The 15,488-nt window shown below is 51.1% G+C and overlaps 1 protein-coding gene across 1 annotated transcript; it reads left to right on the plus strand.

Annotated features, from left to right (window-relative positions):
• The first annotated feature begins 7,620 nt into the window (after positions 1-7,620).
• Positions 7,621-8,646, plus strand: LOC129783459 (olfactory receptor 14C36-like). Its single transcript, XM_055793423.1, has one exon. The coding sequence runs from the start codon at positions 7,636-7,638 to the stop codon at positions 8,644-8,646; it is 1,011 nt and encodes a 336-aa protein (XP_055649398.1). The 5' UTR covers positions 7,621-7,635.
• Positions 8,647-15,488: the final 6,842 nt, after the last annotated feature.

Raw genomic sequence — 15,488 nt, forward strand, 5'->3', positions numbered from 1 at the left:
ACTGATGTAGAGGGTGTTAGGCATACTACTTTGAAGAATCGAGCTGCCATAGATTTTTTATTGTTAGCACACGGACATGGTTGTGAAGATTTTGAAAGGGATGTGTTGTTCCAGTTTGTCTGATCACTCAAAAAGCATAACTCAGCAATTAGCAACACTGCACGACAATATGAAGCATGTTACTGAAGGACATGATGCTTTTTCTGACCGGCTCAATAGCCTCGGGCTAAGGGGATGGTTGCAGATTGTAGTTAAAGGAGCATTGGTAGTGGTAATAGTGTTCTTGATTTTGATATTGTTACTTCCCTGTTTGTTTCAATGTTTGCAATGCATAATGAATGGGTTAATTAAACAGATGTCCAGAATGGGGTCTGGATTGCTCAAAAACAAAAAGGGGGATTTCTGGAGTGGCTGGAAGAAAACGGGCATATTATGAGCAACCCAGACCGAATAACTTGGTTGTAATAACAGGCCGCAGCTCTAACAAGCTGCAGGTGTTGTGAAGGACATGTGCAAGGCCAAGGGAGACAAAGAAACTGTGTATTCACAGAGAGATAAGAGAGTTGGACAGAAAGATCAGAAAAAAAAGGTTACCTGCACAAGGGAGGAGCAGTGTGTGGGCACCACACCGGGACCAACCATAGGGGAGGTGGAAGCGTGTGAACAAGTAGTATAACCGATCACCTTTTACATAACAAAGCGTGCGTAGTGTGAGTATTTTTAGCTGTAGAGTATAAATTGGTGTGAGTCTATTAATAACGTGGCACTAACTTGATCACATTGGTCATATAAGTTGTGTCTGAGCCTTCTGCATCAACAAGTGGCGCCCGAACAGGGACCCTCTTGTCCATGCTTGCTGGAGCACAGAGGTGGACAAGAGGGGGCAGAAGAAGCTGGCCGTAGCAGGTGCTGCCCCATTGCATGGGAAGATGCGTGCGCACAGCCGTTGGAATCTTGCCCCGATCAGGGGAGCGGTCGGGGAGGAGATGGGGTCCACGCTGAGCAAAGAGGAAGCAGCAGTGGTGAAGCTCGCCCAACATATCCTCTCTCAGAGAAGGTTATCTTGTGATGAGGGAAGCCTGAAGAGGTTGCTGTCGTGGGCTCGGCAGCGTGGATTAATCCGATCCGTGAGTGCAGGCTTTGAACTAGACACTTAGGAAAAGGTTGGCGCAGCACTGTGGGAGGACATTAGCTCAGGCTCTAAAGGCAGGGGGAAGCTCTCCACAGTGTGGAGGCTGATCCCAGAGACTCTGTGCGGCGAATGAAGAGACGGGACGCAGCTTGATGCAAGCAAATGTCAATTTATTCTACAGAAGCACGAGTTTTTATACACTTTCAGAAGCTGCGCGTTTTAAACTAATTGGTTCTTGAAGCTAAGCCTTGCATACTAGGCAATCCCTGATTGGTGGTTAACTACCAGCAATTAACCGCAAGGTGTTACCTTTCCTTGGCGCCATCCTTGGCGCCATCCGTCTCCCACTCCCCTGTGCTCTGCAAACATGCCTCATCATGTTAATTGTTGTCTAGACAAGCTCGAGCACATTCCCCTCAGCTAACTGATTGCCGCGCATGGTCCTAGTTTCCAGACCGCTCCTGCAACTCTGAAAGAGATGAAAGCAGAATGACAAACTACCACATCTGCTTTTGCTGCCCTGTCGGCAGAAGTTGAAGGCGCTAGAGCAAAAGACTCTGCTACTGCTATGACATTCTCGGGAGCCTCGTTCCCAAAAGCCAAAAGAAAGGACAGGGATGCATGGTGTGTAGCAGCAGTGCGGCTAAAGCGCCAAGAGCCAAAGGAAATGAATCTGCCACCGCTTGAATCTCCCGGTCCATGTTGGAGAGAGAAATACCCGGAACGCGTGCATAACGTCTCGACAGAGGACAGCTTCTATCCACCTCTGCCTCTGTCCACGCCTCCATCACCCCAATCGGCATCTGCAGAACGTCACTGTGGTTTGGAGAATGTACAGCTGCAAGATCTCATGAAAAAATTGGAGCAACTTGAGACATGGATGCTAGAATTGGCACAGCCTGCTCCTATAGCACTGCCACTATCTCCCTTCTCTATTAATCCTTTTTCACAGGGTGGAGGAGGGGAGAGTGGCTCTGGGGAGACATTAGCAGCGGGACCGTTACCACCGCTGGTTCCAATGGGAGGCATGGGGGGTAATTGTAATCCAACACGTCGATGGTGGGGAGTCATTTGGGATGCAATTATAGAGGGGCAATTTGGGCCGATGGCCTTTCCTGTGATAGTAACACCACAGGGTAACGAGTGGGAACCTTTAGACTGGAAAGTAATCAAAGAAGCGGAATTAGCAGTAACACAATATGGGTTTAAATCTCCATATACTAACTCAATAATTCAGCATATTTTCACAGCAAATTTATTAACTCCATATGATGTGCGTATGGTTGCACAAGCTTTGTTAACGGCTTCTCAGCAGATACAGTTTTTTCAACGCTGGCAGGCAGCGAGTCATGCTGCTGCGGCCACGCCACGTCAGCAGGGGGATCCGCTGTTTGGAGTGAATGCCCAAATGCTTTACAGGTGCCAGCCCCTTCGCTAACCCTGCGTGGCAAGTGGGATTCCAACCCAAGGTGTTACGATTAATGCAGGAACTAGCTCTGAAAACGATTTTTGCCCTCCATGATGACAAAATAGCACCAGCATTTACGGGGATAGAACAGGGACCTATAGAATCTTACCCAAAATTTATAGACAGACTGCATGCCGCTCTCATGATTAATCCTGATCTGAATGAGGATATGAAAGCAAAGTTTCTTGATATGCTTGCTTATGATAATGCTAATGAGAAAACTAAGAAAGCTTTAAGCCTCCTGCCGTGTGGGTCATCAGCTGTCCAGCTGTTGGAGGTGGCAGAAAGAATGATTGATCAGGAAAAAACTGCCTTTATGGCTGCCGCGGTAGGAGCTGCAGTGAAGCCGCTTGTGCAAGGTAAAAATAATAACGGGAGGCAAGCTAGGAGATGTTTTAATTGTGGCAGGATGGGACATATTAAATCTTTTGGAATCTGTATCTCACAGAGTGTGTGCTGGCTCTATCCCAGAGAGGGACCAAAGTCTGTTTGGGGAAAGCCCTGAGTCACTTGGTCTGGCCTTGCTCTGTGCAGGAGGTTGATCAAGAAACCTGCCCAGTTCCCCACCAGCCTGAATGGTGCTGTCCTTCCTTCCCATTCCTGTTTTTCAGTTAGGCAAAGCCCTCGCATGTTCCCTGAGCACTGAAGGAACTCACACCAGGTGCAGGGCTGCCTCATAGGTGCCCACAATCAGCCCTGAGCCCATCCTTTCCCTGATACAAGTTCTTCTCTGGTACTCTCCTAATATCCTGCAAAAAAACCTCAAAAACACCCTAGCCTGTCAGTCCTTTCCCCCTTGGCCATGCTTTTCTTGTTTTATATCCTGTCCTGGTACTTCGGAGATGTTTACTGTGGGAATTGTCAACCTGAGGTAGAAACTCCATGTAGTGCATCGTGGTCTCCCGTTCCTCTTGTTCTGATGGTGTTTGAAGCACTTGCCCACAGACTAGAAGTGCTGATGTGTTGGGGTTTCAGTCCAGAAGATGGATCACAACTGTGGTCATAACAACGAACTGGAAAACAATACAAGAACATGTCTCCTGGTCTGAAGCTACCCGCCACTGGAGCAAGATAACCTGGCTCGAGAGGGCGGAGACTGGCGGCAGTCCATGGACCAGAGGAGGAGCAAGGTGTGTTGCTTGGCTTAAAAAGATGCCTTCTTAGCAACTGAACTTTGGAGATCTTCCCCACCAAGGATCACGACGACTGGAAGGACCAGCGGGATGCTGCCTGGACCTGGGACCATAGGGACACCTTGGACCCGTGGTGGTAGCTGTAATCCTCTTTCCTTTTCTTTTTACTTTTTCTTTTATTCACTTTCTGTCTTTCTACCTATCGCACGCCGCTTTACGGGCAAGCAATAAAATTGTGCTGTTGGATTGAAGCATAACCCCTTGGCGTGGTCACCTTGATTTTTTGTGCTTTGAGATCATAGTTAGCGAACCATCACGAGTCCACTGAGTGGACCGTGACATTAAACTGGTGTCACGGACAGGATCCTGAGAGACAGAGGGGTGCAGGTTGTGTGTGGTTTGTAACAGGGGAAGGACGTTTCATTCTAGCTGCACCTGGCCCTACACCCACCTGGGTGAGAGGTCTCCAGAAAGCAAGGGGGGTGACTCGAATTTCCCACACACCACACATACCTAGGCCTTAGCACTCCAAACTCCGATTGAGGGCTCTGTCTGTTGGGATCAAGCTAAAAGAACTCGAAGTGCAAAAGGGGGAAAGTGCTATAGAGGGGGGTTGCCCTCGTGTTAAGAGTATTTGTCTGCTCTGCTCGGGAAAGTGAAGGGACAACCTTGTAGTAACTATAAGCTGCTTTCCTGAAGCAGATTTTTGGTCCCTTCAACCATTTGGGAAAGAGAAGGGCGACACAGCAGTGGCTGTGTGTTTGCAACTAAGTCTAGCCTCCCCTAAGTGGGTTTGGTCCCTTCGTAGTAACAATGGCCGAAAAAGCTGATAAACAAAATCCTTTGTTAATGAAAGATCGGGACATGTTTTACACATTTCTGGCAAAGTATGGGGCTCGACCCTCTGTACCCAGAGGAGATTGGGCTCGAGATAATTGGGCAAACTTGCAGAATGTAGTGGACCAAGTGACATCCTTACAGGCTGAAGCTAAGGTTAGATCAGCTAAGGGCAAATCTATAGTCTGTGCCATTTTAGGAGCTAGCCTGGTCACAGCAATTGAAGATCGCCTTAGAAAATGTAGCAATGAAAACAAAATTATAGAATCCCTTGAAAATTTGGTGAAAGTTCTGCAAAAAATGAATTATGACTTAGAACAACAATTAGAGAAAGAAAGGGAAGAAAATTATGACTTAGAACAACAATTAGAGAAAGAAAGGGAAGAAAACCACTTGTTAAAAACCACCCTGAAGGCAGCATGCTCTAAATACACTGAAGTCCTGAGTGAAATGGAGCCGGAAGTAGAGGAAAAGGGTATTCGACTAATTAACCCATTATACTCTCAGAAGGAGTTGGTGGGGGCGAGAAAACGTTTTGTGGACAACCCTCAAGTGAGACCCTTAATTAAAGCAAAATACACTTATCTGAATGAGGATGAGGATGATCCCCACATTACAACCAAAGAGATACCATATACTGCCACGGAGCTAGCCAAACTGAGCAGAGAGTATGGACGTCTTCCTAAAGAGTCCGAAACAGAGTATGTGTGGCACATATCCCTAACTGGGGGAGATGAAATAGAGGATGTGGGAGCAACCCAACAGAACATAATTTCACATTTGGAAAATTTGGGTTTGCAGATCCCTTCAGAAAAGGTCCAAAAGCCCTCGCAGGAAGCGAATTTCTTAGGAATCTGGTGGAAAGGGGGAATGACATGCATCCCACCAGATACCCTTGCTTCCTTAGAACAGATCAAAATGCCTGAGTCGAAAAAGGATCGGCAACATGTCTTCGGATTATTGGTGTTCTGGAGAAAACACATCCCGGACTTTTCTATCATTGCCAGACCTCTTTATGATTTGCTAAGAAAAGGGGTCAAATGGGAATGGACTGCTTCTCAGGAAGAGGCTATGCAATTGTTAATTTTTGAAGCAGCAGCACACCAAGCTCTTGGCCCTATCCACCCTACAGACCCCTTCCAGGTGGAGTGGGGGTTTGCTTTATCAGGACTGTCAGTTCACATATGGCAGCGGGGCCCTGAGGGTCCAACCCGGCCTGTGGGATTTTACTCCCGTGGCTTTAGGGATGCTGAGAAAAGATACACTGTTTGGGAGAAAGGTTTGTTTGTGGTTAGCTTGGCTCTCATAGAAGTAGGAAAAATCGTATGACAGCAACGCATTATATTGAGAGGCCCATTTAAAGTTATAAAAGCAGTCACTACTGGGACCCCTCCCCCTGACGGGGTGGCCCAGAAAGCCTCAGTACGAAAGTGGTATGCTGAGATTGAGCACTACTGTAACACTTTCTCTGTATCTGAAGGAGTTTTTAAAAACCTAGCTACACAAGAAGTAGCGAGCCTGGACGAGGGCCAAGATAAACCTGCCTCAGTCATGCAGGTGGCCCCTCCTTTTCCCTGTGAACAGTCAGTTAGTGCTTGGTTTACTGATGCTTCTGCCAAACGAGAAGGAAAAGTGTGGAAATTCCGAGCAGTAGCGCTCCATACCTCTTCTGATGAGCAAATTATAGCGGAGGGAGAGGGTAGTGCACAAGTTGGTGAATTAATTGCAGTATGGAGCGTTTTTCAACATGAAGCACAAACTGCTTCTCCTGTTTACATTTATACTGATCCTTATGCTGTGTTTAAGGGATGTACCGAATGGCTTCCTTTCTGGGAGCAAAACGAATGGCAGGTTAATAAGATTCCAGTGTGGCAAAAGGAAAAATGGCAAGACATCTCAAGTATTGCTAGCCAAGGGAACTTTGCTGTAGGTTGGGTAGCTTCCCATCAGATAGATGGGGGGTCAGCAGGAGAATGGAATAACCGGGCTGATGAGTTAGCAAGGCTAGCTCCTGTACAGAAGGACCAGACTGTAGAAGACTGGGAACGCCTGTTAGAATGGTTGCATGTAAAACGCAAACACACAGGAGCTAAAGATCTGTATCATGAAGCCCCTTGCCTGAGGCTGGCCCGTCACCAGAGATATGTGTAAAACCTGTATATCAGCCTGCAAACAATGTCGAAGACGACTTGAAAAGCACCCTTTAGAGGATGACCCTCTGCATTTGAGGGAGGGTAAAGGCTTGTGGGATGCCTGGCAGGTGGATTTTATTGGCCCCTTTAAGAGATCGGGAGGAAAACATTTCGTGCTGGTGGGAGTGGAAATAACATCAGGACTAGTCCAAGTAGAAGCCTTTAACAGGGCTACGGGGGAGAACACGGTGAAAGCGCTGCATGAATGGTTTGGAACTTTTCCAAAGCCACAAGAAATACAATCTGATAACGGTTCTCACTTTACTGCCGGAATTGTACAGGATTGGGCACGAAGCAAAGGGATTAAATGGGTATTTCATACCCCGTATTATCCGCAAGCTAATGGAACTGTAGAAAGGACCAATGGTCTCTTAAAACGACTTTTGAAACCTCATGAGGGAAATTGGGATGTCCGCTTGTGGGAAGCTGTTAAAGCCGTAAATGATAGAAGGGGGGTAAACGGATGCCCCAAAATAACCGCTTTTTGCCCAACGGCTCCTTCCTTGATTCCTTCATTAAAGGGACCAAATGATTTAAAGAACCCAGCTCACTTCTCAGGACAACCCATTCTGGTGGCACTTCCTACTGTGGGAAACGTACCACTGGTACTGAAAACCCCACTGCATGCATGTGCTTGGGAAGCCTTTGATGCCCTGGGAAAGGCACATAAGAGAAACACGCGCTGGATAATCCCATCATCTTAACTCTTTTTTGCCTCAGGGAAGGGAGCTCTCCTAGGAAACGGCAGAGGGGGGGACATGGGGCACCGGGGGCGCATCTAGGAGAAACAGCTTTCAATTGGCTCACAGAATTATCCTCTGACATCTTGCTATCTTTCCTCCTTGAGCAGCTCCCCATGCCCAGAGGCAGCAGATGTCCAACAGCAGCTCCATCACCCAGTTCCTCCTCCTGGCATTGGCAGACACGCGGGAGCTGCAGCTCTTGCACTTCTGGCTCTCCCTGGGCATCTACCTGGCTGCCCTCATGGCCAACGGACTCATCATCACTGCCATAGTGTGCGACCACCACCTGCACACCCCCATGTACTTCTTCCTCCTCAGCCTCTCCCTCCTCGACCTGGGCTCCATCTCCACCACTCTCCCCAAAGCCATGGCCAACTCCCTCTGGGACACCAGGGACATCTCCTACTCAGGATGTGCGGCACAGCTCTTCCTGATTCTCTTTTTCCTTTCAGCGGAGTGTTCTCTCCTCACCGTCATGGCCTATGACCGCTACGTGGCCATCTGCCAGCCCCTGCACTACGGGACCCTGCTGGGCAGCAGAGCTTGTGTCCACATGGCAGCAGCTGCCTGGGCCAGTGGGTTTCTCTATGCTGCGCTGCACACGGCCAATACACTGTCACTGCCGCTCTGCCAAGGCAATGCCCTGGGACAGGTCTTCTGTGAAATCCCACAGATCCTCAAGCTCTCCTGCTCACACACCTACCTCAGGGAAGTGGGGCTTCTAGTGATTAGTTCCTGTTTAGTCTGTGGATGTTTCATTTTCATTGTGCTGTCCTATGTGCAGATCTTCAGGGCTGTGCTGAGGATCCCCTCTGAGCAGGGACGGCACAAAGCCTTTTCCACGTGCCTCCCTCACCTGGCCGTGGTCTCCCTCTTTGTCAGCACTGCCATATTTGCCCACCTGAAGCCCCGCTCCATCTCCTCCCCATCCCTGGACCTGGTGGTGGCAGTCCTGTACTCGGTGGTGCCTCCAGCAGTGAACCCCCTCATCTACAGCATGAGGAACCAGGAGCTGAAGGACGCACTGAAGAAGCTGATGCAGTCAGGTGTATCTCAGAAGCAACAAATTATCCATGTCCCTTCACAAGGCATTTCCACTTCATTTCTGGAAACTCCAGTGCGTTTAGCATTCTATTTGTGACAATCCTGTTTTTCTAGAAATGTCTGAATCTGTTGCACGTGGGAACCCAGCCTGTCTGACCTGGTGTTCTTTGTACATGTGCGTGGGTGGACAATTAACCTTGACTCCTGGCTCACATCTCTGTAATAAAAGGAGGATTTCTCAGTTCCAGTGTTTGGACTTTTGGCACTAATTCCAAACCAAGCTGAGGAACAAGCTGCAGGAATTGTTTCCTGAACAACGTCTCTGATCTTGGGTTCTCCATGGCTCAGGGGAGGAGGGCATGGGGCAAGGCGTTAGGGCATGGGCCTGTGTTGAGCCTTGGCGTGTGGGGGCCCAGTGCCCATGGGAATGGTGGGTGACCAAGAGGGATGTGCCTGGGACCATCTCCCTGGGCTTTCAGGCACCGCTGCCCTGCACAGCAGCACCGCCTGCTCAGGGCCATGCCTGAGACCACATCCCTGGGCAAGAGCAGGTGTCTCTGTGGATGCCCCAGCTGGGGCAGGCTGCTGTGTCCCTGGTGCAGCAGGAGGTGCCTGGGGAGCCCCCAGGCCAGCAGCCTGGTGCTGGGGACAGGGACTGGCCCCGAGGGGCTGCCAGGAGTGGGCAATCAGGGTCCCTGTGAGAGAGGAGCAGCAGACAGAGGGAGGCAATGGCCTCTGTGTCCTCATGCCATGGCTGGTGCCAGCCCTGGGGCTGACTGGCAGGAGGAGACCCCTCTCTGCCCACCAGCATCTCCTGTGCCCTTGTGATGGTCTATGGCCATGGAGTGAGTGCCCAGAGCTCTGCAGCCCCCTTTGGGTGGGCAATTGCATGGGGCCAGCCCCGCGTGGGCTGCTGTGTCTGCCTGGGCTGGGGAGAGGGCAGGGGAGGTGGGCAGAGCTGGGGAGGGGCTGGGCTGGGAAGGGCCAGGGAGAGGGAAACACCAGTGAGAGCTCAGCTGTGTGGGTGTGCAGGGTGGGGGCACACAGCAGGGTGGTCCTGGTGCAGACCCAGGGGTCATGGTGAAGCCAGCAAGGCACCAAAGGAGCGGGACTGAGGGGCCAGATCTGTGCCGTGTTCCCTGCACACCCTCAGAAAGCTGCAGAAGGGAAATTTTCCCCACAAATTCCCAAACACTGCTCATTTCCAAGCCTGGTCATATACCCCAGCCCTCATTAGGGACCACTGCTGCATGGTCACCTCTGTCCTCCTCCGTTGCCCAGTGATACCCAACTCCATCACCATTTCTAAATATAAAGGGAGCCACCTTCCTACTGACACTTGTTACACACAAGTCCCATAGCTCTTGCCACAGTTGGTCTCTCAGGGAAGGCCATTGTCAGACACCTCCAACAAGATCATGTTCTCATGGCATGGTGTTCTAACAAATATTGATTGAGATCCCACCAGCTGGCCTGGGTCCAGCGCTCCAGTCTTTCATTCAGAACAATTTCTCAAATAATACTCTTGCTCTCTCAGCCTCCAATTGCCCATAATATGCTCCAGGTCCTAACCATCCTTCTGGCCTCTGCAGGACTTGCTGTGATGTGTCAGGGTCTCTCTTGTGCTGGGGAGCCTTGTTGTGGGCTCAGCAGTCCTGATGTGGTCCTGTGGTGGGTTAACCTTGGCCAGTGGTGAGACAAACATTCAGCTGCTCATTCGCTGCACTGACTCAACAGGACAAAGGAAAAAAATAAACCAGCAATGCTCATGGCAAAGATAAAGAAAAAGAGATCTCTTAATGATTCTTTTCATGTCCAGAGATGTGAGGTCTTGGCAAAGATTAATTTATTGCCAATTAAAAAAATGTTTGGTTTGTGAGATACTATGGCAGGAGAAACAATGGGTGAGATAATCTGGTTTATTCTGGGGGAATCAGTCTCCTTGGTGTTGACAGGACAGGTAAGCAAGGATGCCAAGAGTCCAGGGGCTTGTGGGCAAGTTCCTCAGACCAAACAGGTTGCCCACTCTGATGCTCACCTGCACCTGGGTCTCCCCAAAGACAACAATCTGCTCAGGGATTTGAAGACCAGTGCCACCTTGGTTGTAGTCACTGTGAAGTTGTGGAGTCCCCGATGCCCAGGTAAGTGGGGAAGGAGAGCAGCAGAGCACAGCCCAGGACAGGAGGGAAGGAGAACCTGGCCTGCTGAGGGCACTGGCAGGTGGGATCCCATGGGGGCAGGGCCCTGAGAGCATCCCTAGGCCTTCCTGGCCCTGACCAGCCTCACCTGGGGCCTCCACCCAAAGCTTTGTCCATGGCTTCGGGAGGCCATTGAAGCCAGGCAGGAGATTCAGCCCCAGCACAACCTGTGCTGTAGGTGTGCGGGTCTCCAGGCACAACCACAGGAACAGCCTGGCCTGTCTATGGACCTTGTTGGTTCTGAATTTCAGGCTCACTTCCCAGCTTCATTCTGAATGGGGTGGACAATGAAATGACTCCATGGCCCTCCAAGTCCTGGGGACATTCTGTTGCCTCCCTTCCTTCCTCAACTCCCTCCCACATACACACCTTCCTTGCTGTAATGGGCTGTCTCTGGCCAAAAGCCCAGCAGCCACCCAGCCGCTCCCTCCCTCCTTCCCTCCCCAGTCAGGGCCCAAAAATGAACACAGTCATGGACAGGGGGTCTAATGAGGGATGAGCACGGAGACACAATCACTTCCCGCACTCCCTTGTCAAGGCACCTCTTCATACGCTCCAGGGCACGGCTGGCTGCCTCTGCTACCAGGTCACGGGCTGGGATTGTGTTTTGCCTTCTGTCCCTCAGCACCACCAGGGCCTTTTCTGCACAGACACTGCCCAGCCAGGCAGGTCCCAGGCCCTGCAGCTGCAGGGTGTTAGTCCACCCGAGGGAGGTGCAGGCTCTGCCCTTGGTCCTTCCTGCATCTGTGCAGCTCCTGACAGGGCGGCCACCCCACCTGCCAGGGTTCCCCTCCATGGCATCCCTAGGGCACAGGGATGGTCCTCTCAGTTTGGTGCCACCGACAGACACTGTGAGAGTTGCCTCCACTGGATTATCTTTACAGCTCTTAAACTGTAAGCAGGAGAGTCCCCTGTGGTGCCCACACTGCCCCAGTATGTCCCAGTGGCCTCCAGGTGGGGTGTGAGCCCTTCCCCACTGCTCTCTCAGCCTGACCATCCAGCTGGTATCTTACCCATCTCTTTCTGTTCACACCCAGAGGTTCATGGCCTCGCTTGGGCAGAACACTGATGAAGACCATGGGAAGACATTTGTAAAGCTGAGGGAAATGACATCCACTGTGGAGCTCCTCACGCACAACTGCAGGCTGTCAGGTTGACGAGGCAGGATTTACCCTTGGAAAATCCACCTGGATAGTTACCCGCTCAGGTGCCAGAAATGTCACCCAAGAGGACTCGAACTGATGGCACACCCCTCACCACTGGGGGTCTGTGCAGCCTGTGGTTCCCCGAGCTAAAGGCTGAAGGTGAAGAAGGAGGACAGCGCTCTTGCTTCAGTCCATTGCTTCCTGTGCTCCTGCCTTGTACCACAGTGAGTTCTTGGAAACCTTGCCATAGGCAACGCAAGGCTCTTACATCCTCCCACAAAAGCCCTCCATTCTCCAGGGTGGACCAGCCCAGCTCCCTCAGCCTGATCTAACAGGGCACGTGCTCCAGCCTTGACCATCTCTGTGATTCTTTACTGAAATGGCTCCAGCGTGCCAATGTCTCTCTGCTATTGCGGAGCACCAGTGCTAGACAAGTACTCTAGATGTGGGGAAACAAGTGGGAAGCAGAGGGGGGGAATGACTTGCCGTGGCTGTGCTCCTGGTCATACAGCCCAGGAGGCTGTTGGTCACCTTTCCTGATGGCTCCTAGTTTGCCGAATGCAAACCAAGGACCCAGCCAGGCAGTCCCTGCCCTGTGTCATCGCAGGGCCTCGGTCCACTTTAGGGGCAGGACTTTCAATTTGTCCTTCTTGGGTATCACGAGATTCATGGGTGCTTCCAGTCAAGAGGAAGTTCCTCCAGTCTCTATGACCTTCCAGTGGGGATGGAGAATGGCCTCACTGGGACATCGGCCTGCTCACACAGCTCCCTGGGATGCCGCCCCTCCACCTCCCTGGAGTGGGAAGCATTGAATTTGGTCAAATGACTCCTGACATGATCCCCATCCACACTTGGCTGGTTCCCTCCAGAGTCCTGCCTTCAGGCACAAAGCTTTGGGACACGATGCTGGGGAAGACTAAGGCAAAGAGGACCTGGAGGATGTTCAGTTTTATCTAGACCTGCTCTTACTAAGCTCAGCAGTGGCCACACAGGGGCTTCGTTTATTTCTTAAACTGTTCTGCAAGTAGTGACAGATCCTCTTGATGCCCTTGAACATCTTGCAAGACCCCATACTAAGCAGGCTTTGGCTTCCCTGAAGACATCCCTATTTCTAAATTCCTCTTTGAGCCCTTGTATCCACCTCCAGGATGCTTCCTTTTCTCTCTGGAGATTCTTGAGGAATTCCTTCTTTAGCCAAGGATCTCTCTAGGCATGTCTGCTTGATTTCCTGCTCCTCGGTATGGACAGTTCCGCTTGGAAAATGCTTTCCTGAATGACCAGCCGTACACAGCTCTGCTGTCCTTGAGTGCTGCTGCCCATGGGACTACCACTACAAGTCCCCTGAAGAGGCTAAAGTCTTCTCCCCCTATTTCATGAGCACTACAGCCGGGGCTGACACTGGTTTTCACATCCCTCAGCAGCACTGCCTGTTTGGCAAGGACCAGATTCAGGTGAGCGTCACCTTTGTTGGCCTGACACCTGTGCAAAGAATTTGTCTCAAGAGACCCCCGACACCAGCTGGACAGGGTGTATCCTGCTGTGCTCCCCTTCCAGAAGGCGTCAGGGTCATGAAGTCCCCAATAAGAGCTGGGATCATGGACCTGCAGACTTCCTTGGCTTGCTTAGATAAGCCTTTCTCCGCTGCCGTACCCTGAGTGCGGGTGCTGTGTCTCCCACCAGGATGGCACACTAACCGGCCTCTCGCTGACACTCTCCTGCAAGGGCTCACCCAACCTGCTGCACACCCCGGAGAGGAGATCCGCACGTGCAACAAGTGCCTGCACACGGAGGGCATCCCCTCCTCAGCTTCCTGGCCTGTCCCTCGTGAAAAGCTCACACCTTTCCCTGCCGCACCACTGTGACCCGTCCCACCACCCGTCATGATTTATTTCATCAATATCATGATTTACTCCGTCAATATCCAGCACAATGACAGCATGTGGAAGTCCAGCTCCTCCTGCCTGAGCCCCAGTCCCAAGCCATCGGTGCGCTTCTGGGCTGCAGCACCTCAGCCGTAGCGCTGGGGCCAAGCTCAGGCTTCTCTCGGGCAAAGCTGGTACCAAGCGCCCCCGAGCCAGCGTGTGCCCGTGCTGTGCTGGAGACCAGAGACCCGCTGGAGTGGGTGGCGGTGGCAATCTAAGTGCACCAGCAGAGGAAGCCCTGCCCTCTGCAAGGCCAGAAAAGCAGTGCTGGGCTCTGCAGCCCTGGCAGAAGAAGGCTTGGCTAGCTGCAGTGCTGCTGAGGCCCCAGAAGGCCTGTGGGGGAGGGCAGGCTGACCTCCAGGAGGACATGGTGCTGCTGAAAATGTGCTTCAGTTTGCATATGCTGTGATCCAGGAACACTGTGAGAACCATGCACTGGTTCTTTGATGGTATCTTCACGGGGCTGAGCAAAGGATTGTTGGAATAAGTACCAGTGGAGTGTGGGAGTAGCCAGGTGATTGGAACCCCCACTGTGATGGGCTTCCTGTTCATGGACCAGCTGGATGAACTTGGGTCAGACCGTGACGCACTGCAGGGCTGGCATTCAGTTGCTGGTTGACAGAAACCAAATCTACCTGAGGTGCCACCTGGGCTTCCTCAAAGGAACCATATTCCTGACTATAAAGATTTGGATGCCCACGTTTTTATGTTGCAGAAGGAAGCCGAGCTACAGCAGATACCAGAAGCAGTTACAAATGCTGCAATACCTCTTGTATGGGCTTCAGGAACACCAGGGCAACCCCAAGCAGGGGAACCAGTAATCGTCCAGTGGAAGCCAAATGGCAGACCAGCAAGTCAAAAGCTGTACCCAGTTAAACTACAAGTCAGGACAGGGTTGCAGTCCTTAATTGAACAATTCACAGATTTGGGGTTACTAAGAGAATGCCAATCAGAACATAACACTCCAGTATTACCTGTCAGGAAGCCAAATTCAGAAGAATACAAACTGGTGCAAGATTCAAGAGCTATAAATCCAACTGTGCAAGATGTCCATGAGGCAGTAGCACACCCGTATGCCCTCCTGACCACCCTGAAGGAGAATGAGGAATGGTTTACTGTATGAGATGGAAGATGCGTTCTTCTGCCTTGTGCTGGCTGCTGCCAGTCACCAGTCGGTTGGTTTCAAATGGGAAAGCCCTGAAACTGGTCGAGAAACCCAGCTGTGCAGGGCTGTATGACTGCAAGGACTTAAAAATAGTCCTACAGTCTTTGGAAATCAATTAGCCAGTGAGTTGGAAAGCTGGCAAAAGAGGTAGGAAAATGTCGCCTTGCTGCAATAGGTAGGTGACATACTGCTAGCAACCAGTAGTAAAGAAGATTCTATAACAAGGACCTCCTAAACTTTGGGGGCTAGCAGGGTACAAAGTACCCTGGGAAAAGGCAGAGACCACCCCAGAAGAAGCAACCAATTGGGGATTTACAATTTGCCTGGGCCAGCAGAGTCTTGGAGCTGGAGGAAAAGGGCCATTTGTCAAATCCCAGAAGCCAAATGAAAACAAGAGCTCAGAGCATCCCTGGGAATGGCCGGGTGGTGTCACTTACGGATAACGAATTTGGGACTCATTGCCAAGCTTTTATATGAAGGTGTCGGAGGAAAGGGAAACCTCCTTGTCT

This window comes from Falco peregrinus, unplaced genomic scaffold (genome assembly GCF_023634155.1).
Source record: "Falco peregrinus isolate bFalPer1 unplaced genomic scaffold, bFalPer1.pri scaffold_42, whole genome shotgun sequence".
Taxonomy (NCBI): Eukaryota; Metazoa; Chordata; class Aves; order Falconiformes; family Falconidae; genus Falco; species Falco peregrinus.